Source organism: Notothenia rossii, assembly GCF_949606895.1.
Source record: "Notothenia rossii genome assembly, chromosome: 7".
NCBI classification, from domain to species: Eukaryota; Metazoa; Chordata; class Actinopteri; order Perciformes; family Nototheniidae; genus Notothenia; species Notothenia rossii.
In genome coordinates this window covers 20,752,628-20,777,861 of record NC_136905.1, presented here as the reverse complement: position 1 = coordinate 20,777,861, position 25,234 = coordinate 20,752,628, and the positions used below count along the sequence as shown (strand labels likewise).

General features: G+C 39.4%; 4 protein-coding genes and 1 long non-coding RNA gene across 8 annotated transcripts in view; 2 read left to right on the top strand and 3 right to left on the bottom strand.

The window, feature by feature from the left end:
• Positions 1–11,266, top strand: part of LOC307013608 (band 4.1-like protein 2) — a 32,681-nt gene extending 21,415 nt beyond the window's left edge. For all 4 annotated transcript variants that reach the window (XM_079641045.1, XM_079641044.1, XM_079641047.1 and 1 more), the window contains exons 14-20: positions 443–505; positions 1,627–1,800; positions 4,906–5,295; positions 5,797–5,919; positions 6,122–6,232; positions 9,221–9,301; positions 9,606–11,266. In XM_079641045.1, the coding sequence (XP_079497171.1) occupies positions 443–505; positions 1,627–1,800; positions 4,906–5,295; positions 5,797–5,919; positions 6,122–6,232; positions 9,221–9,301; positions 9,606–9,635 (972 nt within the window). In that variant the 3' untranslated portion in view covers positions 9,636–11,266. The remainder of the gene's footprint in view (positions 1–442; positions 506–1,626; positions 1,801–4,905; positions 5,296–5,796; positions 5,920–6,121; positions 6,233–9,220; positions 9,302–9,605) is intronic.
• A 114-nt stretch (positions 11,267–11,380) lies between these two features.
• LOC307013612 (casein kinase II subunit beta) lies at positions 11,381–17,048 on the bottom strand. Its single transcript, XM_079641053.1, has 7 exons — positions 16,941–17,048; positions 16,509–16,584; positions 12,995–13,097; positions 12,807–12,922; positions 12,646–12,721; positions 12,345–12,534; positions 11,381–12,073 (listed from the first exon to the last, which is right to left on the bottom strand). Exons 2-7 carry the CDS (start codon positions 16,578–16,580, stop codon positions 11,983–11,985), a joined length of 648 nt encoding a protein of 215 aa, XP_079497179.1. The 5' UTR covers positions 16,581–16,584; positions 16,941–17,048; the 3' UTR covers positions 11,381–11,982.
• Positions 17,049–17,518: 470 nt separating this feature from the next.
• LOC307013134 (allograft inflammatory factor 1-like) lies at positions 17,519–19,162 on the bottom strand. The gene is made up of 6 exons (XM_079640397.1): positions 19,010–19,162; positions 18,872–18,933; positions 18,658–18,724; positions 18,516–18,557; positions 18,208–18,373; positions 17,519–17,881 (listed from the first exon to the last, which is right to left on the bottom strand). The coding sequence occupies exons 1-6, from the start codon at positions 19,026–19,028 to the stop codon at positions 17,794–17,796; spliced, it is 444 nt and encodes a 147-aa protein (XP_079496523.1). The 5' UTR covers positions 19,029–19,162; the 3' UTR covers positions 17,519–17,793.
• A 919-nt stretch (positions 19,163–20,081) lies between these two features.
• Positions 20,082–22,513, top strand: LOC307013028 (uncharacterized protein). The gene is made up of 8 exons (XM_079640268.1): positions 20,082–20,238; positions 20,539–20,865; positions 20,952–21,227; positions 21,312–21,347; positions 21,443–21,625; positions 21,714–21,764; positions 21,865–21,927; positions 22,024–22,513. The coding sequence occupies exons 1-8, from the start codon at positions 20,178–20,180 to the stop codon at positions 22,035–22,037; spliced, it is 1,011 nt and encodes a 336-aa protein (XP_079496394.1). The 5' UTR covers positions 20,082–20,177; the 3' UTR covers positions 22,038–22,513.
• LOC307013029 lies at positions 22,494–23,388 on the bottom strand. Its single transcript, XR_013800821.1, has 3 exons — positions 22,798–23,388; positions 22,678–22,703; positions 22,494–22,602 (listed from the first exon to the last, which is right to left on the bottom strand). It is a non-coding gene; the product is annotated as an uncharacterized lncRNA (long non-coding RNA).
• Between the last annotated feature and the right edge of the window lie 1,846 nt (positions 23,389–25,234).

The following is a 25,234-nucleotide window of genomic DNA, read 5'->3' as shown; positions in this document are numbered from 1 at the left end:
AAAAAGAGAAAATGCTTGCCTCAGATTATACGTTTTTACACAGATTATCTGTTTTTGAGTTTACAAGGCATTCATTTCCTCTCATTGCTTGCTGTTGTTCTTAACCCTGGAATGCACACATGCATGATTATAGATTTGTGTACTTAACTAAAAAAGTTGCATGATTACTGGGGTTTGATTTCTTTCACTTTAGGTTCTTTATTTGTTTGTTTTCATTGTGCAAATAGATATCCTAAGGCAGTCCTCTATAGCCGTAGGGTCTTTGGTTTGTCAGTACATCGACTCTTATACTCACTTAACCCTGAACTATTTTGCATGCAGACTCTTCACAGCTCGGTTTGTATTAACACTGTAGTGAATGTTGTAGTATGCATGTCCAACGTATCTTCAAGCACACAGGGGAACTGAAACAAACCCACACCTGTTTTGTTCTTTTTCACAGAAAAGAGCTAAGAGAATTGAGGGTGACTCAATTTATATCAGACATAGCCTTTTAATGTTGGAGGTTTGTATCCCTTCTGGAGATGTCAGTCTCTATCTGTGTTTTCCTGCTCTGTGGCACGGCTGCTCTTTAATATCACGCTTGCATGTGGCACGATTCTCACTTTATGCATCCGCGTTTAATTACTGCAGAATAAATAGTTTGTTTGTGTGTTTTGCAAATCAAAGATGCTGCATCCTTAAACTCTCACTCTTCATCAGCAGCTACAATTTTATTTGATACATTTCTTCCCAAGATCATCAGTATTCTCTTGTTCCTGCTTTTGCTCTTTTACCTCCATCTAATTCTAAACATGTTTTACAGCTTTTGACCATAGAAATGTAATTACAAATATGCATTTTCTGTCATTTGTAAAACGTATGACTTTTGGAGAAACACTTAACATTAAGTTGCTCTTTAGCGCCACACTGTGTAAAGATAAGTAGTTATTGTTCAGTGAAGGTCTTTCTCTGCAGACGATATCTTCAATTGAGATCAACTTGGTGCTAAATGTTGCCAAATGAGAACTGCTTTTGTTCATTTGTGTCAAATGAGGTTTTCATTCACACTCAGGCTTTCTCTTTCTTCCATATCATCACATCTTCTGCTCTTTCATTTGCAGCCTGTTCTTTCAAGGGCTTCACTGCTAAATGCTTTAAAATACACCATTAACTATGTGATGTGCAGCTTGTAGCTCCTTCCCATTCAAATGTGATAAATCGTGGCACTTACTCCTTTGATTACACCACAATCTGCTCTCATGAATCAGCCACCAGAATGATTTACATTTTGAAAATATGTTGTTAATCTATTAAGAATCCACATAGTTTTGATGTAGATGATTGAACCCTATGTTCCTTTTAGAATCACCAAATAACCCTGCTGCCGCTGCTGCTGATGCTTATTCATTAATCAGCAATAAATCAACCCAAATTGAAAACAAACAGGAAAAAGCAACACAAACTGACTTATTTTCTTTTTTCTCTCCCTTTTGATTTCCCAACTACGAACCCATCCTTCATCTGCCCTTTCCTTCCCCTATTGTTTCTCCCTTTTTTATTGTTGCATGGCCCAATTCCCTGCTCCCTCCCCCCTGCTCCTCCCCCTCCACACTCTCTGTCCCCTCTTGGCTCTCCTCCCTGCAGGAGTTTGATAAGCCTCAGGAGGACCTGATCAAGCATCATGCTAGCATCACTGAGCTGAAGAGGACCTTCATGGCCTCCGCCCCGGAGAGCAGGCCCAGTGAGTGGGACAAGCGTCTGTCCACACACTCTCCGTTCCGCACCCTGGGGGTCAACGGCCAGCCCGGTGCAGATGGGGTAAGTCTCCCACAGAAAACACCAAAACATGTATGTTGATTGAACTCCTGTAAGTCAGCCTGCTCAGGAATTGAAGCAAACATTTAAATTGATTTAGAAACTTCTGACAATTTCCAAGTTGTCTTGGTTAAAGCTGTACTTACACATGCATCATCCTACGTGTTGTTCATGGCTCTGCAGTTTTAGAGATGTTTGGATAAACATCTGTGCACCAGTGTGAGCAGTGTGCATGGATTGCAAAGGGAACAGAAGACCCTGAAACTAGCATTGATTCTAAAACCGATAGAAGAAGGGATCAGCTTCTTCCATTTGTCCTTCTTGCCCCGCTTACAGTCTGAGTGCAATGGATGGTGTGTGCATGTAGACCTATTCAAGGAGATGGCATGTGGTATGCAGCACATGCATGTGTACTGTATGAAGAATGCAGATGGACATGTTGAATAGGGTCTGTACTTTGTCTTTCACTTTAAAGACTGATGTGTGTGAAGCATCTCTGGGACAGTGTGTCCTCTCTGAGATCTGGTCCCTCTCATCCTCTTTATCTGCGATGGATGCCTCTGAGCTCTGACTTTGTTTTTATTGCATGACTGACGGACCTGACTTGGAAACTTTACCGCATGACTCGGAGATGAATTTTTGCACATTCTGCTTACACTGAGCAGAATTGACCTTTTCCCCTCTCCTCTGTCCCTCCTTCATTGGAGAGCTTTCTTTCGCTTTTAATACTTTGTCTTTGCACTTTTTCTTTTTACACTGATTTTTAAATGTCTTGGCTGCTGCCCTCCCCAAGCCATGGTTGTTTTCCCCTGAAAAGACGAGACCTCCTACACAGTTGTATCAGCAGCTTTTGCACCACGATGCCTCGACTAAAACATAATGTCAACTTTGAAAGGAATCCATTATAAAAACGGTGTCATTGCTGATATCAACAGTTGTGTTACAGTTAACATATGAAATAACAGCTCTCTATTACACTAGAAACAACTCCCAATTTAGCTGAACTACTGTCACACGAATAAGCAAGTTTATTCTACTTAAGTTTATGTTGTTTGCCTTTTGGTGAGACAGTGACTGAAGTGCAGCATAACTGTTTGGACACAAATATTTGTTACACTTGGGAAAAAATGCCTCCAAGTAAATTATATTGTCAGGATGCATTAGGGCTGCACTGGAATCAAAGCAAATCTGACTCCTTAGGGTCTGCTGTGACGAGATGAATCAGAACAGCAATATGACATTGGTCAAATGTTGTCTGCCCAGTGGAGCGGACACACACTCTTTAGCTCAATTTCAAGCCAGTTTGTCATTTTGCTTAACCTTCAGTTGTCAGATTTAAGCCCCTATTGGAGTTAACATTTGCACAAGTACAGATTAATATCAATGTGGGTTTGCAAGTTTTTGACACGCAGCAGCAGAATGTGTCTTGCTACTTCCTGACTTGCTACTTAAGATAAGAATGTAGTTCTTAGCTATGTTGTTACAAGGCAGCCTTACACAGATCAAATCAGATGACTGATTAAACACAACATAGCACTTGGTAGTTAACAGGTCAATCTAACATCCTCCAGCCAGAGGCCTAAGATCCTGTACATTCTTCATTGTCCTCAGCTTACTGAGATAATTCAATTATATTTATAAATAAGATACAATAGTGGATGAATTTCTGTCTTTTCAGAAAAAAATGAATTGTTGGACATGGAAAAATGCCAGTAACGTTTCCATGATCTGGACAAAAAATAAGAAACAACCAAAATCCCATTGTATTATTTCATTACAACGTTATTACTCAACTCTGGCTTTTTTCAAGATTCATTTAATTTATGGGTCATTTCAAAATTCCTTCCTCTCATCTCTCTCCCCCACCCCTTCCTCCTCCTCCTCCTCCTCCTCCTCCCCCCCTCAGTTTGTCATCCGCCTCCCACGCGGCCCCCTGCTCGACTTCTACTCCAAACGCAGCTGAGGGGCCGTCTCGGACCCTGCGGGAATCCCACACAGGTGTGAGTGTGACTGGGGAGACGGCACCTAATCCATCTACCCATCAACCTCTCGCTTTCTCTTCTCCTCCTCTCCTTCCTACGCCTCCTCTGCGACATCACTGTAGCTTTCTTCATCTCTCATCCTCCAGCTGCCCAATTTGTTTTCTTCTTCTGGCATCTGTGGGACAAGACTTTCATTCCCTTTGTTTTGAACCGCAGACCTGGTTGCTCTGGCCAGAAACAGACTTGCACTGGGAAAGACAATCAAGCCATTTGTCTTTGGCCTTTTCTGCGTTGTCTCTTTGACTTTAAATCACCAATTCATCAATTCTACCTGACAACTGACTGCTTTGAGCCTGCTTTTATACACAATTTGAGGTATATTTATATTGTCTGTTGTCTAAGGATATTGTCTAGGCTGATCACTGTGATGTGATTTTTGGATAAGTAAACTTTTTTTCCTAAATCCACTTTAACAAAGCACCAAAAACCGTAGTGTTGTTACTGAGAATCTTTTCAGTATTATTGTCCCAGTATAGTATTTCCTGTGATGGGAGACCTCGAGGCAGCTTTATTGTGATACATATTAACCTCTTTGTCCTTCACCAGTATTTTATGGAGGCAGTATGTAGCAACTGCAAAACATCCCTTGTTGCATGACGTTTTGACAATCAACTCTGACCAAAGAATAAAAGGCATTCCATGTACAGCTCATATGAGTGTTTGTTCCTTGAAATGGTTCCTCACACTTTTCATGGATAAAAAATGTTTAGCAATACCGGTATTCAGTATCCATCTTATTTGGTGACATACTGCGTCATGTGGAAATCAGTTAGGAAAAGATGAAGGGATACACATGCTCTGCTATACAAACTAGTATTGTTATGCTGTGGAGTTCAAATGTTAATTATGTCATATACAATCTAATTCAACCCTTTTAAAAGCATCATGTTCCTACAGAGCTGTACAACCTCATAACATGGATACTGTTCTGTACATACTGTAAACATAATACTGTTTTTTTTTTTTAAACGCATGCGTTATAATTTAGATAAATATGACTTCATGTCAGTAGGAAGTACTTCTCCAACATACGATCACACAGATACTGTGTTGTGTCTTCTTTTAGAGCGTGTGCATTAGTCTCCTTTGCAATGGTTCAGAGACAAAGACGGCAAATGAGGAAACCAGCAGCAGTTTGGGCTTTTCAGGCATATCAAGTCCTACTGTGAGCCTCATGAGTGAGCCTGATAGTGTCGAAGTCCGCGGCGTTCCAGTTGAGGAGGAGTCACCTGATAAGGAAGTGGTTGTAGTTTTTGAAACCTCCTTGGTGCCCATCATAGAGGGGGAGATGGCGCAGCTGCCTCTCTCCTTCGACCCCTGCTGTAAAGCATTAGAAAGGATCCTGGAGGAGGAAGGATCATGTCCAGAAGTGTCGGAAGGCTCTGGAAAGATAGTTGGACGTTCCCCAGCTTCCTGTTTCAGGAGCGATGGTCCGCAGGTCGTACGCTGCTTCCAGGTAGCCTCCTGACCCCGTCTCCGGGCGACTCCGTCTTTACTTTGCCTTTCTATGATTTCAAGGGCACACTCGCTCACTCCTGTGCAGCACTATCAGTAAACAAAGCATGTGAATCTGTAAAGAGCTGTGTGAAATGTTCTGATACAAGAGAAAATGGTTGCAGCAGAGGTGTTTCACATGGGTGTGATCATAGCTACGGTGAAGGGTTGCTATAACACTAGCACATTATTCTCTGGCATGTCTTGAACATTAACTTCATCTTTCCAACACACATGGCTTTTCACATCTCCCTGTTTCCTTTTCAAGTAGTTGGTGGTGGGAAGGGAAGTAACAAGGTGATTCTGTTGTTTCCAAAAATCTAATTTGGTGACAAAAAAAGGGCTGTTGAGGTGAAAATCACGCCACACTGCAAATGCTAAAAAGGGAATGCATGGTGTGAAGCACATTGCTGTGAGGTGTGTGGTTAAACAGCCACTCATGGGGCTATGCTCCCATCCACAGCCCCCTCTGGTGCAGACCCAGACAGTCACCATCACAGCTGTCTCCAACTCCTCCGCCCCTGGCATCTCCACCACAGAGGTCCCTCTCGTCCAGACCAAGAGCTTCATCTATGACTCATCAAAGGTAGGGGCTCCAGGACCTGCTCAGCCCAGATCTGTGTCGGCTTTAAGCCTTCCATGTTTAGAGGAGATATCAGCGGGTCTGGGGGGTCAGGCCAGGGGCTCCACAATAAGCATGAGGCAGCACTGCACCTTCCCTGGCTGAGGCTCAGGTTCACCTTGCCTTAAAAACAGTTACTCAGTCAACCTGTCTTTTTTTACCTCAGGAGACAGTTGGGACGGAAGAAGAAAAGGATAGCTCAACTATGACCACCTCTCAGACCGTTACCTCGGAGACCAGCAGCGGCACCACGGTCACCACCACTCACATCTCAAAGGTCAGCAACACAATCTCTCTCTCTGTTGGTTATCTCTGCCAGGCTTAAACCTGGTGTGTGTGTGTGTGTGTGTGTGTGTGTGTGTGTGTGTGTGTGTGTGTGTGTGTGTGTGTGTGTGTGTGTGTGTGTGTGTGTGTGTGTGTGTGTGTGTGTGTGTGTGTGTGTGTGTGTGTGTGTGTGTGTGTGTGTGTGTGTGTGTGTGTGTGTGTGTGTGTGTGTGTGTGTGTGAGATCTGGCATACTACTGAACCCATCAGACTCATATTTTGTGTGCACCTAAATTAAAGTATACTCGTTGACCTCATGTTCAAAAAAATGTAAAACCTTTTCTAATTTTAATGTAAGTTATAGTACCTGAAGACTTTTATTTTTGCCCCTGCTTTTAATTGAACTATTCATATCTTACACTGCACTGTAACTTGTATTCATGTGTTTGTTATGTTTATTTGATTATCTTTGCTTTTTAATGACTGTTTTAAAATGCCATTTTATAATGTGTTTCCACTGCACTATTTTACATTACATTACATTTAGCTGACGCTTTTATCCAAAGCGACTTACAATGAGTGCGTTCGACCGACAAAATAAAAACTTGAAGAAAACAGAATCATATACATAAGTATATCAGGTTTCATAGAGCTAAAACATTTCAAGTGCTACTCAACTGGCTTTAGATAAGCCAGCCCTTAGTTAGTATATAAGTGCTTTGTTAGCAATTCTATCGCTCGAAGTGGAGTCTAAAGAGATGAGTTTTCAGTCTGCGCCGGAAGATGTGTAAGCTTTCTGCTGTCCTGATGTCAATGGGGAGCTCATTCCACCATTTTGGAGCCAGGATAGCAAACCCACGTGTTTTTGCTGAGGGGAACTTGGGTCCCCCTCGCAGTGCGGGTGCAGCGAGCTGTTTGGCTGATGCAGAGCGGAGTGCACGTGCTGGGGTGTACGGTTTAACCATGTCCTGGATGTAGGAAGGGCCAGATCCATTCGCAGCATGGTACGCAAGTACCTTTGTCTTGAAGTGGATTCTAGCAGTTACTGGAAGCCAGTGAAGGGAGCGGAGGAGCGGTGTGGTGTGGGAGAATTTAGGAAGGTTGAAGACCAGACGAGCCGCTGCATTCTGGATGAGCTGCAGAGGTCGGATGGCACATGCAGGTAGACCAGCCAGGAGAGAGTTGCAGTAGTCTAGGCGTGAGATGACAAGAGTCTGGACCAGAACCTGCGTCACTTTCTGGGTCAGCTGGGGACGTATTTTCCTGATGTTATAAAGAGTGTATCTGCAGCAGCAGGTTGTAGCAGCTATATTTGCAGTGAAGGACAGTTTGTTATCTAGGGTCACACCCAGATTCCTTGCAGTCTGAGTCGGGGAAACAACAGAGGTGCCGATGTTGATTGTTAGGTCAAGAGTGGGACAATCTTTTCCCGGAAGGAAAAGCAGTTCAGTCTTGTCAAGGTTGAGCTTGAGGTGGTGAGCAGACATCCACCGAGAGATGTCTGCTAGGCAAGCAGAGATGCGTGCAACGACCTGGGTCTCTGAGCGGGGAAAGGACAGAATTAGTTGGGTGTCGTCAGCGTAGCAGTGGTATGAAAAACCATGCGGGCTAATGACTGATCTGAGCGAGTTTGTGTTCAAGGAGAAGAGGAGGGGGCCAAGAACAGAGCCCTGAGGGACCCCTGTAGTTAATTGACAAGGGTCGGACAAGTTACCCTGTAGGTGCGGTCTTTGAGGTATGAGGTGAGGAGGGAGGGAAAGTGCAGAGCCTGAAACTCCAAGTTGTTGGAGAGTGTGAAGGAGGATCTGATGGTTCACCGTGTCGAATGCAGCAGAGAGGTCCAGAACGATGATGACAGAGGAGAGGGAGGCTGCTTTAGCCGTGTGCAGTTCCTCAGAGACAGCAAGGAGAGCAGTTTCTGTTGAGTGACCTTCCTTGAAACCAGACTGGTGCGGATCCAGAAAGTTGTTCTGATGGACATAACAGGAGAGTTGTTTAAAGACAGCCCGTTCAAGTGTTTTAGACAGGAATGGGAGGAGAGAGACAGGCCTGTAGTTTATAACATCAGACGGGTTGAGAGTGGGTTTCTTTAGGAGAGGGTTTACTCTTGCCTCCTTGAGACTGTTTGGAAAGTGACCAGAAGTTAGAGAAGTGTTGATGAAATGGGTGAGAAACGGTAGAATATCAGGAGCGATAGTCTGAAGGAGGTTTGAGGGGATAGGGTCCAGAGGACAGGTGGTAGGACGGGCAGAGGTAATGAGGGTAAGAACCTCACTTGGAGAGAGAGGGGAGAAGGAGGTCAGTGTGTGGGTGAAAGGTGGGTCTGGTGACCCAGTGGTGAGTAAAGGTGAGTTAGAAAAAGAAGAGCGAATATCATCAACCTTTTTTTCAAAGTGGTTAACAAAGTCGCTTGACAGAAGGGAGGAGGGGGAAGGGGCTTTGGGGGGGTCCAAGAGGGTGGAGAAGATAGAAAATAGTTTTTGGGGATTGGAATAGGAAGATTGGATCTTATCTTGAAAGAAAGTGCTTTTTGCCTGAGAGATGGAAGCAGAGAAAGAGGAGAGGAGAGCCTGATAGGTTAGGAGGTCGTCATGGTGTTTGGATTTCCACCATTTCCGCTCTGCTGCCCTAAGGATGGTTCTATTAGCACGCAGTGCGTCATTTAGCCAGGGAGCAGGAGGGGACTGACGAGCCTGCCGAGATGTGAGAGGACAGAGAGAGTCCAGAGAGGATGAGAGAGTAGAGAGGAGAGTTTCTGCAGCCGAGTTTGGAGGCAGGAGTTGGAACGAGTCAGAGGAAGGGAGGGCTGAGAGCACCGATGAGGCAAAGGTAGAGGGGGAGAGGGAACGAAGGTTGCGGCGGACAGGTGCAGGATGATTATTTCTTAATATCTTTCATTTTTGTAAAGCACTTTGAATTGCCTTGTGTTGAAAGGTGCTATATAAATAAACTTGCTTTGCCTTACCTTACCTCTATTACCTTAACTATTTTCTTCCCAACAGGTGGTGAAAAGTGGATCTTCAGAGACTCGGGTGGAGAAGAGAATCGTCATAACTGCAGAGTCTGACTTTGACCAAGATATGGTAGGAACATCCTGCCCGTAAAACAAAATAGTGTTGGACAGGATTTTTAAGAACTAGTTCCGCATTTTGGATTATACCATTATTTTCTTTCTTGTTTAAAGTAAAATGGTAAGATAAATACTCTTCTCATAGCTCTCCAGGAAAAAGGAGTTGCTGAGCTTAGATTGACATAAAGACCAGAAACAGGAAGAAATAGCCTGCTTAGTTGTGTCCAAAGCTTCATTATCTAATGAATATAGAGAACATTTGACTTTATTATTTCATATAAAGACTAATAATAGTTCAAATAATGTCTGTGTTGCAGGAGAGAGACGGCGGAGCATCAGCATTGTGAATCACCACCTGCATTTACCCTTTGGCTCTTCACCTCAGACACACACCGACCAGCTCTACCTGCGCACACATATCCCAGGACAATATCTCATAAATATGCACCTACCTTTATAGGTGAAAGAGTAGATACATCTAAGTAGATCCTCTTTGTTTTTCCAGTTATATGTAGTGGGGGGGCTGCACAGTGCTCAAGTCTACGGCTTATCTCATACTGGTGTTAAAAAGCTTACTATACAATCTTTTATTGGTTAAAAAAACAACATTTTCAGTCGAGTGATCTCAGTTATGTTTGCTTTTAAATGCTTTTATTTTCCTAGTGGTTTTTACATGTTTTGGTTTTATACAAATGCACTGTTTCAATTCTAGTATAGACACCATTATCAGCATTTATTCCCTTGGTGATGCTGGGGGAACGTTAAGACTACATTCAAGGGAATTATTTTTGTTTACATGTCTATTTAATTCAAGAGAAAGAATTGTTTAAAACAAAATGACGTAACTTGCATCAATAAGTGAGCAAAGACATTCTGTGCTTAAATGTGGACAGTTGTTCCCTGCTCAGTTACAAAAACAAAAAGTCAAAAGCAAGTTCTTCCCTAACCAGCCAAGAACCAGCAGCCTACACATTATTGTAAAGTTTTAATCCAAAAATTGATCTATTTTAAAATATTTCTCTATTTTTTAGAATTAATGCTTTTATAGAATGTTTACACATTTGAGGTTTTTAAGTTATTCATCCATCTGCTCGTGGAATTGCAGGTTACCATTGTGCTGTTTACTGAACTTTGAGGTCTCTACTAAAGACCTGTCTTGCCTGAATCATTCTTATTCGTTTCCTCTTGTAGTCCACCAAGTTTATCAAACCTTTAACAATAAGACAAGGGAGTGCTTCCCTCAGCCCTTTGTTTTGTTCAGTAGTAGAAAGTCATATTTCTTTTAATATATTTGGTTGATAAGAAAAGTTTTACAAGCTTTGGTCTGTTAATCTCAGGTTTTGATATTCTTTGTAAGACTACAGACCTCCATATGATTGTACGAGGAATGTCCATATATGTATACCCAGCCAAGTGAGGTCAATACATGCAAAGCTGGTTTGTCCCAGTAACCGTGCGAGAGGAGGTGCAGGCAGCTGTCCCAGTATATATGTGGCTTTTCTCTCATAGGAGCACAAGTTGTCTTTTTTACATGTTCTACTATACAGTAATTTATTTGTAAAGTAGGAACTGTTGTGTGATTTGATGTACTGTTTCAACACAAGCTGTTTTCCAGACTAGAGATGTCACAATGTTAAATATTGCATTAATTATCAACCAAGTTTGTAAAGCCTTTTTACCACATAGTCTAAGTAGATTGCTCACACTTGCTGTTTCCTGTGCTTTTTCATAGAAGAGAAAATGCTTAAAATATATGAATCCCTTTTTAGATAGCATGTTTGTTAGCCATTTGTTTTTTTTCTACCCAAAAATAAGCCATTGGTATTGTAGCTACATGGACAACAGAAACCTCTCCTGGAAGAAAATGCAGAATTTCACATGAAGAAAATAGTTGTTAGACAATGGAAAAATATTTTTGCTTTGTGACTTATCCCTGTCTTTTTATGAAATAATAAAATATGCATAATTTTGCATTTTATTTGGCGTTCTATATGTGTAGCATACTTTGGTAAGAAATCTATATTTAATGCCATTCACTGTAAATGTTGCATGTTTAATCAACACAAAACTCTTGAAAAAAAAAAGAAGTGAAATCTGTTCAGATTGTAATGTAAACATCAAACACATACAGGGTTTTCAGGAAAACATGTTACAGTTGACAAAACAACATAATAAAACCACTGAATTTAAAGTGAAACGAACAAAGGAATACAATTTGAAATCCAGAATGTCCTTTTTTCAATCATTTTCTACTTCGAGTTTGCCATTGTTTTTTGGAAATACCTCCTGTTAACATTGACACATACACGTTAAGAATTTGATGGTATTTAATGTTGAATTTCCAAAGCATTGACTGACTCACTGATAGGAAACACCCGTTGGGCTGTTGGCAAGATGTTTTGTTACATTCAATTAAACCACAAAGCACACTGTGGCCTTCATGATCGAGTCAAAGGATTGACATCAATTAACGTTAAACACTTACAGGAGATTGACCCGTTGGTAATAGCTCAACGTTAAATAAGGAAGAGAAAAAAGCTGCTCAACTGTAACTGTTTCACTAAATAAGAAGTATGTCTAAATCTAAGCGTTTGGGAAACTGTACAGGCATTTATTTGGAATATATTATTCATTCTTTCAAACAAGTAGTAAACAACAAAGTCTTTCATTCCACTGTGTTCGCCGGGCGGCGTTCTAGCGAATTGTCTTGACTGGGCTCTTGAAACTTGATGCAGCCTGAAGTTGGAGTTGATAGGCCATTGGGTGGATTTTGAAACCATATAGCCTGAAAAAAACAAAACATGAAACAAAATCACTTTCTGGCAGAGGTGCATTTTTATTTAGATACTAGTGGTAATATGATACTTTAGTTTCAGTAGACAATAAAACATCTAAGATGATTGAAATTTAAATGATGACAAATAAGATAAATCTGACCACAAACAATGTCTACTTGTATGCTTAATCCATATGTGTTTAATATTCAAAAGTGTGTACTGTTAATGCTAGTTAAAGCTAATACTAACAATACATAACTTGAGTCAGATCAAACGCACCTTGGCACAAACTGATTGGCTGGTCGCTTTGGACGATACTCCGGATGCACCATGAACAGCATGTGGGGGAACCCCGTCCCAAAATATGCTCCATCTGTGTGGTGGTGTCTGGAGGATTTGGGTGTGTAAACATCCATACACTTTGGGCAGTAAAGCTTCACCATTGCTTCTCCAGGGATGTCGGACAAACCTGCATCAGACAACAGATGGGTGAGTATGTCTGCAAATCCTCTAACAAAGGTCAAAGGTGCAGCATGTGCTTTGTGTGAGGCAGAACGTGTTGATAGGAAGTCAGACTCACCAATAGGAAGCATCGGCTGATTCTCACAATAGACTCTAGGGCAATAGCCGAAATCCCCTTGTTGATATTTTTCCAACTATGAAAAACAACACATTTCAAAATCACTGATGATTCATGTCATGGGACAAGTAAGAACTTGACATGATTCAGTAATAACCTACCATTTGTGCAATGCCTCTGTTTGTGAGGATGTAACGTGCATGAATGAGCCCGTAGAGCATCTCCGCCGCCTGCTCGATCAAGTCACTCTGATTGGGGTTATCTTCCAGTTCCTCATCTGTCAAATTCAAGTGTTGACTATTAATAATTTAATTTCTCATGGGAACAGCTACTTCCTTGATATTCTCACCTGGCTCCAGGTCTAGAATCATGTCCAAAGCCTGGCGATAGTGAGGCACCTGCTCATTCAAACCCGTCAGGTTAAACTTGTCCTGTATGTAGTCTTCATCTACCTGTAACACACACAATTGAAGATGATGAATGGCTATTAATGGTATGTATCTGTTGCAACAGCACATTGCTCAAGCACACTGATAAGGAAGCATTATGCAAGAGCTTAAAGGTGGGGTATGTCATTTTGGAGAAACCAGCTTGAACTAGAATTTGAAAATATACACATCTGCCACTTCCTTACAGAGCCCCTCCTCCAACACGCACGAGATAAGTTTGTGCACAGATGGAAGGCTGACAGGCAGGTAGGCCATCCAGTTATTTTAGCCAAGCCGGCTCAGATGATTGGTCGTACTTTTTACAGTACTACGGCTTCCAAAGATGACATTTATTTATTTATTGTGAAAGCATTTAATGTATTAATTTCTATCGGGATGTTAAGAGCATTCCATGGAATGTAACAAAAAGTGTTTCTGAAATAAAGTACATACCCCACCTTTAACAGGATTACTTAGATCCTGCCGATGAAGAAAGCTTGGGGTTAGAGTTGTATTGTGTTATTGCTAACTTAATCAGACCCACCAGTGAGATGCACATTGATATACTATACTGACAACACAATTAGTTTTATGTTAAGTGTTTTATTCTTATTTAACTTGTCTCTCTTTATAAAATGTTTTTTTTAAAGGCACCATATGCTTGGGTGGAGCAGAGTAGTAGCAAACAGCAGAGGGAAGTGGCTCTAACTGGGAAGTGCTTACTTTTTACAGCAGTATTTGTGTAAATAGTTTTAACCTTTAATCCAGCCAGACATGAAACTGATCTCACACATTTGTTTCCGGCTTAATGTGAAACCACACTGTGACACCAAATAGTTCATGACTGTTGGTTTAAAAAAAGAAATACTTTTGCTATATGCAAGTTTACATATAAACACCCCTGCAGATCTTTTCTTAACACATTGAGGCTTACGTGTCTGATGCGGCTGTTTGCATATGTGATGTAAATTTCCCCTCTATGGGACTAATAAAGGTATTCTGATTCTGATAGATGCGCTATTGTGTGCTAAGTGTATTCATATGTTTATAAGGTTATAGCTAGGGATGCTCCAATCATCAATTTTGGGGCCGATTGCCGGAATCAGTATCGGCCGATACCGATCGACGATCCGATCGAGTTGGTGGGGCCTAAATGGAAGATTTAAACATCACTTTAAATCTTCCATTTAAAACTCAGTTAATGGGGCTCATTCACTGGAGCTTCCACAAACAACAATCAACTTCATTATTACATTCAAATGATGTACATTAGGGCTGAACGATATATCGTGTGTCATGTAATTTATTTTATACACAGGCACAGGAGGACAATACCGGCGAGAATGAAGATTTACTTCCAAAAAGAAAAGCAACATCTGCCATCTGGAACTATTTTGGATAAAGGTTCTTCTCTTCTTCATTCACAGATGAACCCCCTTATTTGAGGAGAATCAACCTGCATTATCATGACATGTTAGATCATGACTTAAGGTAAGATGAGTCAACCAGTTAAGATCCAGACGTCCGTGACTAAAATCCTTCATCCGGTTAAATATAGTTAAAAAAAACGCAATATATATCGCAGGGGAAAAAAATATCGCAATGTCAGTTTTTTTCAATATCGTGAAGCCCTAATGTACATTATTCAAGTTTACGTTCACTTTGGATAATAACACGGGAGAAAAGAGCGGAAGCGCTCTTTTCCTCTCCCCCTCTCTCTTTCTCCCCCTCTCCTGACAGCCTGTCAGTATCTCATGCAGCTCACTGATCCAGTAATGAGTGACCCGACAGTGAAGAATAAATATATTTATAACTAGTTTAGGTTGTTTCAGAGGTAGATAAAATGGCTAACTTTGATAGGTCTAACTCTTGTGTGTTTCGCTCCACTCACCGGTCCGTCACAGCGGGTGGAGCTGCAAGATTTCTGCTTCACACGCGTTGCATTCCGCTATTTTACTGTCTTTTTCAGACACCTTAAAATAATGCCAGACCGATGAAGCCATTTTGGCGAGCTTGTTTTGCCGCGCACTGAGAAAAGTGTCATGTATTTTACGTCATGCGATCGGCTCTCACGATCGGCATGTTTAGAGAGCCCCGATCGATCGGTAGAGAGTGAGTATCGGCCGATCGATCGGAGCATCCCTAGTTATAGCTGCTGTTTCACTATGCATTTGACCCACTTGATGGTTTGGTCCTGTCCAATGTGCATCCTATCCTATACCCTGATAGCAGATGTTGGAGTTGACTGAGGTGTCTGTAAAGCAGGGGTGTTCAAACTGCGGCCTGCGGACCATTTTGAATCGGCCCTCAGCAAATTCAAAAAGTATAATGGAATATGGCCCACAAATGAAACTTTTGCTTGTCTTATATGATACTTCTTAAATATAAATGTAAACATATATTACACAGTAGTATTCATAAGACCAATTTTCAAATAAATTCAGTCAATTAAAATAAACATATCTTAGTTGATAAGAAAGAAGCCAAATGGGAGTGATTAGTAAAATATGCATAAATAAAAAGAAATAATGCTAACTAACTATAGGTAACATAAGATAAGAATAAACAAGTTTAAATGATTTGTCATTGGTTGTGATCATATTCTAAAGATGTTTGGATTATTGAAAAGCATACAACTCCCTTTCATATGAGTGTTGAGAGCTGTATCCATAAATTCATGTTGTGCTCAAAGTGCACCAGATTGATGCATTTAACTTCAACATTTAAAAAGAAAATGCCCCCGGACCCCCCTAGAGGAGGTGAGGTCCACCCCCAAATAAAGCAGGTTAAAATAACTAAATTGCATACATTTTCTTTAGTAAACACTGAACCACAGACCCAAACAGCACACAAGGGTTAAAGGTAAGCATATAATAATGTTTAAATGTTCTAAATATATACACTGCAAAAAAGAAAGAAAAAGAGGAATAAAAGTGGCTAACCACTTGTTTTAATTTTTGAAAGTAGCTCTCATCCTAAAAAAGGTTGGAGACCCCTGCATTAGAGCGTAACAACTGTAACTATAAGTATCTGAAATAAATATTTGTACTGAAACAAATACCAATGTATTGCATTGATTTCTTATGCACAATTACTTCATACTGTCTTTGTCTTTTTCGTCCTGCATTTATTGTGCCCCACTCAGAAAATAACTGCCCCCCCCCCCCCAGTCAAATTGGTCTAGAACCGCCACTGGTGAGTGGCCCGGCCCTTCGTATATTTTTCCGTATGGCCCTTGATGATAAAAGTTTGGACACCCCTGATGTACAGTGTCCTGCACGAATCTGCTGACACATTCGTGTGTTAAAAGCATGTGAACATACATTGTTTTCCCCTCAGTGTAGCTCTGCATTTTCGATAACTTGTTCAGTTAGTGCTGATTTCAAACCAAGGCTGTAAAATGTAGATTGTATATTAATAATGCGGGGGACTAACCTCACAAAAGAACTCATTCCCTCTGAGTCCACAGAACCAGGAGATCCAGGACACCTCCTCTGAGCTGCTCATCCTCCTGACAAAACAACAATATTCATGTACATCTTCACTATGGATAACAGCTAAAACCGGCAGTTCATATCCTTGAGATGTGGACTTTATAAACACAGATTTAACTTGTTGCAAACAAACTCAATCTGTCCTTTCTTGGACTTAGAACAAAAGTGTTATTTTATATTGCTAATGTTCAATATACCTTGGAGTTTGCCTATCTAACCTGCTGCTAACGTTAGCTTAATTGCTAGCATTCGTTAGCGTGAAAACACATCGTACAGATAGATATTGCTGACATTAATTGTAACTGCAAACTGTCTTTAAACATAGTTTCTCATGCATGTGTATATTTTTTTCCAGGAAGTCACTTTTACTCACCTTTCTCTATATTAGTTACCACATTAACCTGCAAGCTTAGCTACTTTATCCTCGCTCCCCGGATGACATCCACGTCGTTTTCCGGTCAGCCGCATTTTTCAAAATAAAGTTATTCATGACATCTCAAAGAAAGACCAGCCAGCACAGAAAAGGGAAATGCGATTGAGGTTAATACCATAACAAAATACAATTCTCGTTACATTTCATGTGAAAAACATGAACAAACTTCACTTTTCTTCACCTTCACTTTTTTATAAATTTAAAACAAAGTAAGGGTAACGTAGAATGTAGGATTTTTCAATCTGGGTGGGCATTGTCTATTTTAATATGATCAAATGTTTACTTTATCTTATGAAAGAAAGTGTTATTCCTTTATTTATTAAAGAAACATGTCGGTATTTTGACTAAGATGATAAGGGTATGTATATCCATTAATCAATATGTCGTGTTTTGTATTAGCAGCTAAACCACATCATATAAATCTACAGGTTTATGGTACGATGGCATTTACAAGTAATTAGTTGGCTCAAAGAAATCTGTTCTGTGGTCACAATCAGACAAGGCAGAATGCAGAAAAGTTTTGGTAGATTCTTTAGTTTTTTATTTAAATTAAAAAAAAAAAAACATTTGCACATTTGAACAATATATTTGTATTTATTTTGACATGCATTTTTAAGCATTTAGACCAAGGTTATGTTTTAATCTGTTAGATTTGAATACTTTATAAAAAAACATTTGCACATTTCAACAATTTGTTTGATGATGTCCTTTCTATTGACATGCATTTTGCAGCATTTAATCCTGGGTTATGCTTTAATATAAAAAATAATCCTTTCTGGGGTGGAGAACTCCATCATGGCAGGTCTGCAAAGGTTTTGCGAGAAGGCGGTGCAACATCTTTCTTGTCCTGCTCCTTTCCCATGCCTTCAAACATCAAGATCCTTTAATGTAAAACACAACATGTCAGTTACTATAATGTACGACATTTCTATTCATGTTTTAACACAATAGAGATTACTCTTTGCATTAAAACAATGAACATCACATGACACAGATCAAGCAGATACTTTAAATGCTTTTCACACTGAATACATTGTTGCATTTTAATTTATATATTGTTATTAAAACTCACGTGGATTTTTAGCAGTTTTATCAGCTAGATCAAGGCTTGAGGATCATCATCAAAAATAGCTTCAATTATTCTTTTTTAATCATTTTGTACTTAATCTCCCTCCTTGAGACCAATTTTCTGAATGTTTTGACTTACAGTTTGAGAATTGCATTTTTTTTCCCAAGCATCATATTCAGGAAGTCGTTGTAGCTTATCGTTTCTTTAGATGTATCTCCAACCACCTCTGACATCATCTTTTTCAGCTCTAGGTGAGTCTTGGCCAATCCAAGTTTTTCCAGCATTTGTTTTAACCCCATTAAATCTATAAAGATCAAAGACAGCCAATACATTCAAAGTGCTTATATAGTATGAATATGTTAAGATGTTGTGAGTCATTATTGAGAGCAAGAGTTGCAAGCTGTAGCAAAAAATATTTGAGGGTTTTATGATCGGTGGCGTTTTACCTATTTCTCCTTGGTCGTTTAGATCAAACTCCATGTACTTCTCTGTGATAAAAGCAAATGTAATTGTATTCAAATTGTATATCTTTGCACTAAATGATAAGACAATTTACTGATAAGCGATTGGCAGCTTTTGAATACTCACTTTTAAACATTTCAAGCTTTGAGCCAAGCTCTTCCTCTTCAGCATGCTGGGGGTCTGACAGATAAGTCTAAGGGTGATAATAAAAAATAAAAACAATAAAACTGACATTAGTTTGATATTGCACATATGTCAGGCCCTTGTGGGTAGAAAAACTATACAAAATCCATGTATCGCTATTGAAATTGGCAGACTTTGTCTAAAAATATCAACACACCTCATTTATAGACAGCAGTCTTTCTTCCTGTTGAGACTTGAGAAGACCATAGGCTTTACCTCCTGTGAAACAACATAAAAGACAACATTTAAAAAAAGTCAACTGACAAACATATTTGGAAAAAAAAGACAAACTGACCTTGAGCATTGTGGTCCATTTCTGTGCACTGTGCTGAGAGGATGTGAACACTGGAAGTGTGAAAAGCTATGATGGCGTTTCTCTTTATCACGCCACAAGAGGAAGTGAAGTTACAAAGTTTCAGTTTGCATTAGTGACATTCCTCTGTTGTATTTAAGGCGACTTTAAAACAAAGGTCAGTTGGGTCAGGTCAGAATGCCCATCATAACATTGACACACACTGAATTAAGTAAGAAAAAACCCTGTTGTATTGCAATAAGAGAAGTTTGCATGCAAGATACCTGATTTGTAATGGCAAGGACTATCTGACTTTACGGACTCTAATGCAGTCTATGTGGAAGGGAAATGCCGCTCCACCAGTTACAAGAGTTAAGATTGTAATTGAGGAAGGACGATTGTGTTTAGGAACTGAGAGCAATGCACGTTAATCATTTTTAGACATGTGTTTATAAGGAGTGTTTGAATAAAATCAAGTCTGCCAGCCTCTGAGCCTCTTCACTGCAGCAGTTGGGGGCTGAATGACGTGCTCAAGGGCACCTCAGTGATGGGAGGAGCAAGCTTGTTCTTCTGTTTCACTTACACATTAAAATGCAAGCTTCATAAAATACTTGACAACACAGAATTTTACTTATTTAAGAGGCGACAATGCACGTTAATTAATAAAAGCATTTTAGTAAGTTGATTATGCATGTGTGCCATATTTAGCCATAGAGGCTAATTTTCACTTGCCGTTCATGGCATTAAAAAAAGACAGAAAAAGACATGAGCACATTTTAAGACAATTGCTCGTTTTATATCACATATTAAATCACATATGCCCCATTAAAAGCACATTAATACAAACACATAAACACACAATAGACAGAAAAACACGAACATTAGCACAGATAAATCTAATCGGCACAGATCATTTGAAAAATAAGGATGAAGCCCATAGTCAAAAAGCTCTTGTGCTCTTATTTTCAATTTGTCAACTAGATGTAATGTCTTGTTTTTGCCACATGGTGTCTCTATTGGTCACATAATCAGGTAAAACAACAAGTAATGTTTGTCTCTGCTGGTAGCTTCATGTGATGACTTATGTGTGACTTAGAGAACTGAGAATAGGAGTGAAAGGTCTACCAGAGAATAAAACTTTGAAAAGCCATTCCGCTACATTACTCAGAAGATGGCACCGTTTTATCCACAGCCTCTCCTGCTATTATTGCTGTTAATATCAGAGTGCAGAGGTGAGTAAGTCCCTAGATATTTTATTTACCAAATTCAGAATGCCATTTATTTTGTATAGCCTGGATGCAAAATAGGTATACACCAATTGTGACTGTATTTAAAATTGACGGGTAGCACATATCGTTTCCTTTTTAATAGCTGATGTAATATTATGTTTGACATCTTCCTTGTATTGTGAAATCTTGAATAATCTGCTTTACAGGTCTGACACTAAATGATTTAGTGCGTGCTATAGGAAAACCCTATATACAGGTCTTGTTCTTAAATAATCCTATTTTTTATCTCTTGTTTTTGTAAAGGTGGCTCCCCAGTGCTAGTGTCTGCTTCTCTAGAAGAAGATGTAGTTCTCCCTTGTTCTGATCCATTAATGACGGATAAGGACACGTGCTTTAGAGTCAAATTGATTAAACATGCAACAAATTCCAGTCGGATTAAGGTGATCATTGCCAGGCCTGAAATATCCAAATTCAAGGATGATCAACGTGTGAAATGGCAAGCTGATAAAAACGGACAAATGTCTATTACGCTGACAAAATCACAAAAATCTGATGAGGGACTGTACGGATGTGAAATCTGGAAAGGCTGGGATTCTATTCTTGTCAAAAACATATCTTTGAAAGTGAAAGGTAATGTCACACTTAATATCTTTCTTATTTTCGCTCTCTTAAAAATATCTCCCTCTAAAGTATGACACAAATCTCTCCTCTTTCAGACTGCAAAAATGTCAAGCCAGTAAAGGCAGCTCTCAGCACCTCCGTTACCCTGAACTGCCCTGTGGACATAACAGCAGGACAACAAGGACCCCCAAATATCTCCTGGTCAATGCTGAAAGGAGGCAACCCGGTACCTTTCAACTCTAAAAGTGCTGCAATAAATGGGAAATCAGTAACTATCCAGTCTATGAATGACAATGACAGCGGTTGGTACAGATGTAATTACACGCTTGATCAAACCCAGCGCTGCTTTGACATTAACCTACTGGTCCCAGGTAAGATTTTAAACTATTTGGTTTTATAACTGACAACAAATGACAGCATACATGGCTCCAATGTACCTTTTCTGTTTCTTTCAGAAGAGGAACAAGTTGTTGTGAACACAGCGGTTCCAGGTACTGCAACAAAACACTAATATTTTACATCTGAATTAAATTGCATGAATCATTTTGTGTTCAATCTGCTATTGTAACTAATGGATCCTCTACAGGACTGACAACCAGTGAGATTAATGTTGAAAGCGATAAGAATGGGATCAGTGAAATATTTTTGACAGTTGTTGTGACTTCAGTCATTGCTGTGATTGTCATAATGGCTGCCCTGATGGGATTGTTCATCTACTGCAGACGTAACTCCCAGACGGTTACACAGCAAACTCATAGGCCTCCGGCAGGTTTGATCTATCTTTTATTTCAGTAATTTTCTTGAGCCTCCAGTTTGGTTAAGTGTAAATGGATTTTTGTTCTCTTGTTGTCCAACAGGTTCTCCTATAGAGTATGGTGGTTATGAGATTGTGAACACCCTTTCAGAGAGTGAGCACCATCTTATATTCTAACTATTTTCTTATAGTAACTATGACCGCTTTGGGTTTGTTTTCCACTTCTCTGACAACTTTTTCACTGTATCACACAGACCGTACAAACGATCAATTCAACATGCTATACCAACACTTCCCAGATGAAAACCAGTGTACTTGTGAGTAACTCAAATTATAACTACTCTTTTAAAATCAAACTTTAACTCTCAGTATATCCAAATAGACAAATAACACAATTCTGTCCTTCATTGCAGTCTGGAATGAGTAGTTCTCCGTCTGCTCAAGACATAAAAGAAGATTGACCTTGTGATTCTCCTGCTTATATTTACACATCATAAATATGTAACATCTTCTAACCTGTAAAGTGTGTGTCTTGTGAGGGAGAGAAACTAAGACGTATATGGAGCAGCATGGAAAATGTGTACACTGTGAAACATGAACAATGCTAGCTTTCACTTTGAATGTTGAATATAGTTTAACACTGTTTTGTTCATTCATCTAATGTTCTATATTAATTTAATTGCTATGAAGGCCTGTTGAAGATTACAAATGTCGTTTAATATGTTATCCAATTTAAATCAATATCTGTCGGATTTTCAATGATCATTAAAAAGGAGTCATAAGAACTGATCTAGAGTTCTGTTACAAGAAAGTATTCTTATTTAAAACAATGGATAGTTGCAATCAATGTTATACATTTTTATTATGCTTTAGTTTACAGCCTGTAATAAATCATAAAAACTGTCTGTTGTGGTGACAGCTCCTCTTTCGGTGTGCCTGTGCTGGTGTGGTCCCTCAATATGTTTGTCTTGAATGACCTCGTAAATATGAGTCTGTGTAGGGAAACACTGGAGTTATATCACTGGAATATCAGACACAAAGGTTATTTAATCATTTGTATCTCTTACCATTCCAATACTTGGCTGTTCGTTTTCTGCAAAGAGACAACAGCAGCCATGTAGGTGTCATTTCATTATCATACAGTAGATGTACTAAAAGTTGTGCAGCTCCTTAACCACTCTCACTACCTCTATTTGTGTTGTGCTTCCTCTTCATGTACATGTAAAGTCCAATGGCAGATACACACATCAAGAGGGCTAGAGGAACAGCTACCCTGGCGTTTGCAGAACTGCAGATGTGGAATAACTATCACTTTTAGTTTCCCATACACATTTGTTGAATTTATTTAGGAGAAAAGGCAACATTAGCACAAGGTATACTCTTACGGTCAATAAAATAGAGCGTAATTTCTTTGACGCGATGACTCCCCCCTCTCTTTGTACACTCTAAAAACAATTGCCTTGGCTCAACAAAGAAAATCAACGCAACAGTTTGCATCGATGTTTATTGAGTTAAACAACTTCTAATAAAATTGTCTTAAAGCAACAGTTATTTGAGTTAGGGGAGAAGGATTTTCCTCTACAATCAGAGGTGTTTTTAATTACCACTTAATTAATAATTGGTAGCATAAACACAAGTTTTGAAGTTGATTACTCAAAAGATTAAGTTGTTCCGACTAGTTTTACCACATGATTTAAAAGGAATTTTAAGTTGTATGTACTCAATTACCATCATTGTGAACACACGCTTTTAAGTTGACAACCATTTATAAATTAAGTTTCTCCAAATATATTTTATTCAATAGTTTTTTTTTCTTAGCTTTTTCATGTTTTTGCCTTTTAAAGAAAGAAATTAATTGATTCCACAACAAAAATATTAGGCAATTCATTTTTTATTTTGAACTGCAGTTGTTTATTTCAACATATGATGTTTCAATTAGGAGAGAATTCATTTTGTTTGAAAATGTATTGACACATGCCATATGATAAGGTGCATGAACACCTGAAATCACAGCTGACTGCAGGAGAGGGGAGAACCATTTTATACTTTGGCTGCAGCACGTTGATTGGCTGCTGGAGAATGAGGTGAAATGTAATAGGTTAAAGAGAACGCCTGTGATGAGCTGATTATATGCTGCTGCGGAGTGAATGTATATACACCCAGTCTTCCTGAAAGAACTTGCGCTGAGCTTCAGTTAAATCTTGAAAAAAAAGATAAATAACACAAATTTCAATTGCCCCACAAATAATAAATAAACACATTAGCCATATTACCGTGGGAAATGGGGACACAGCAAATAAATGCTGCCATCACATCGAAGTTAGAGGCCTTTGCATATTTAAAACCAGTGCCAAATATGTAAAATCTGTAAAGTTTTTGTAAAACTACAGAAACAAACTCTCAATGGCCACCAATCTGCAGATCACACACATCAATTTCACAAATGATGTAACAAAGATGTTTACACTGCCGACAGTCATTGTTTCAAACAGTATGAACACATTTAACGCAGAATGCTTGCTCATTCATTTGTTTCCCTCGACCATGATGGTTGCCATCCTGGGGTGGACCGGTTACTGATGAAGGCGATATTCATGTCCTTTTGAAGCACATTAAATAATAGGTTAGCGCATAAGAGATAATGAATTAGGTAATTGCATACTTTTTAAACTGTCACTCTTAGCAAATTCAGAGCCATTATTACCAGCTGCTAAAGCAACGCTGGTATTGTTTTCACCTATTGAGTCTGCATGTGTGTTTCATCATGGCAATGTGGTCCTGAAGACACACAGAGGTGGCTTTGAGTACTTTGCCTAGTGTTTAAATGCATGTGGACAGATTTGGTCAATCATAACCGTGCAAGATTTAGTTTGTCTTCTCATCTTTTTTGCAGGTTCTATACAATATTTGAACTGGTTAAGTGAAGAGCAGAAGCCACTTTTTAAATGTTACACAATCCTTTCCCCATGCCATTGCTGTCAACACCTATCCATGCTGAACGTTGCTAAGATATTATTGATTAGGGCGTGGCCAAAAGTGCAATATGCTTCAAAATGTAACTGACAGAGAGCAGTGCTTTTGTCCTGTGTTTTTACACTGTGCCCATGGATTTTATTTTATTTCAAGATTTTGAATTACGTCGCTAAACTCCTTGAAAAGGTCCTCTTCCTTTTCTCCAAGGTACACGACAAGGCAGCGGATGGCTATAGTTCTCTGCGTACTTCAAGTGTATTGTTCTATTTTTGAAAAAGGAAAAAAAGAGAAATTACCTAAATGAATATATTCTGAATGGGTGACTGCCAGCAACTTGCAAGCGATATCACAATAGTAACCAAAGTATTTTTACTCTCACAGTAGCCTCTACTACTTTGTATCCTCTCACAGAACTATTCAGTTCAAAGGATGCTAATTCAGGTCAAACAGCAATTTGCCTATACAGTGCAACTACAAGGCTACAGTATCTGCTGTATTTGAATGACAAAAGATGACACTCACCTTAAAATGTCCTTTGTGTAATATTTCTATTTGTCTTAACTGTCGGAACTTGTCCAGGCATGTTAAGTGGGAGTGGACTTGAAATACTTAACTCAAGGTGTAGAACAATTAAGTTATCAAGCCAACTGC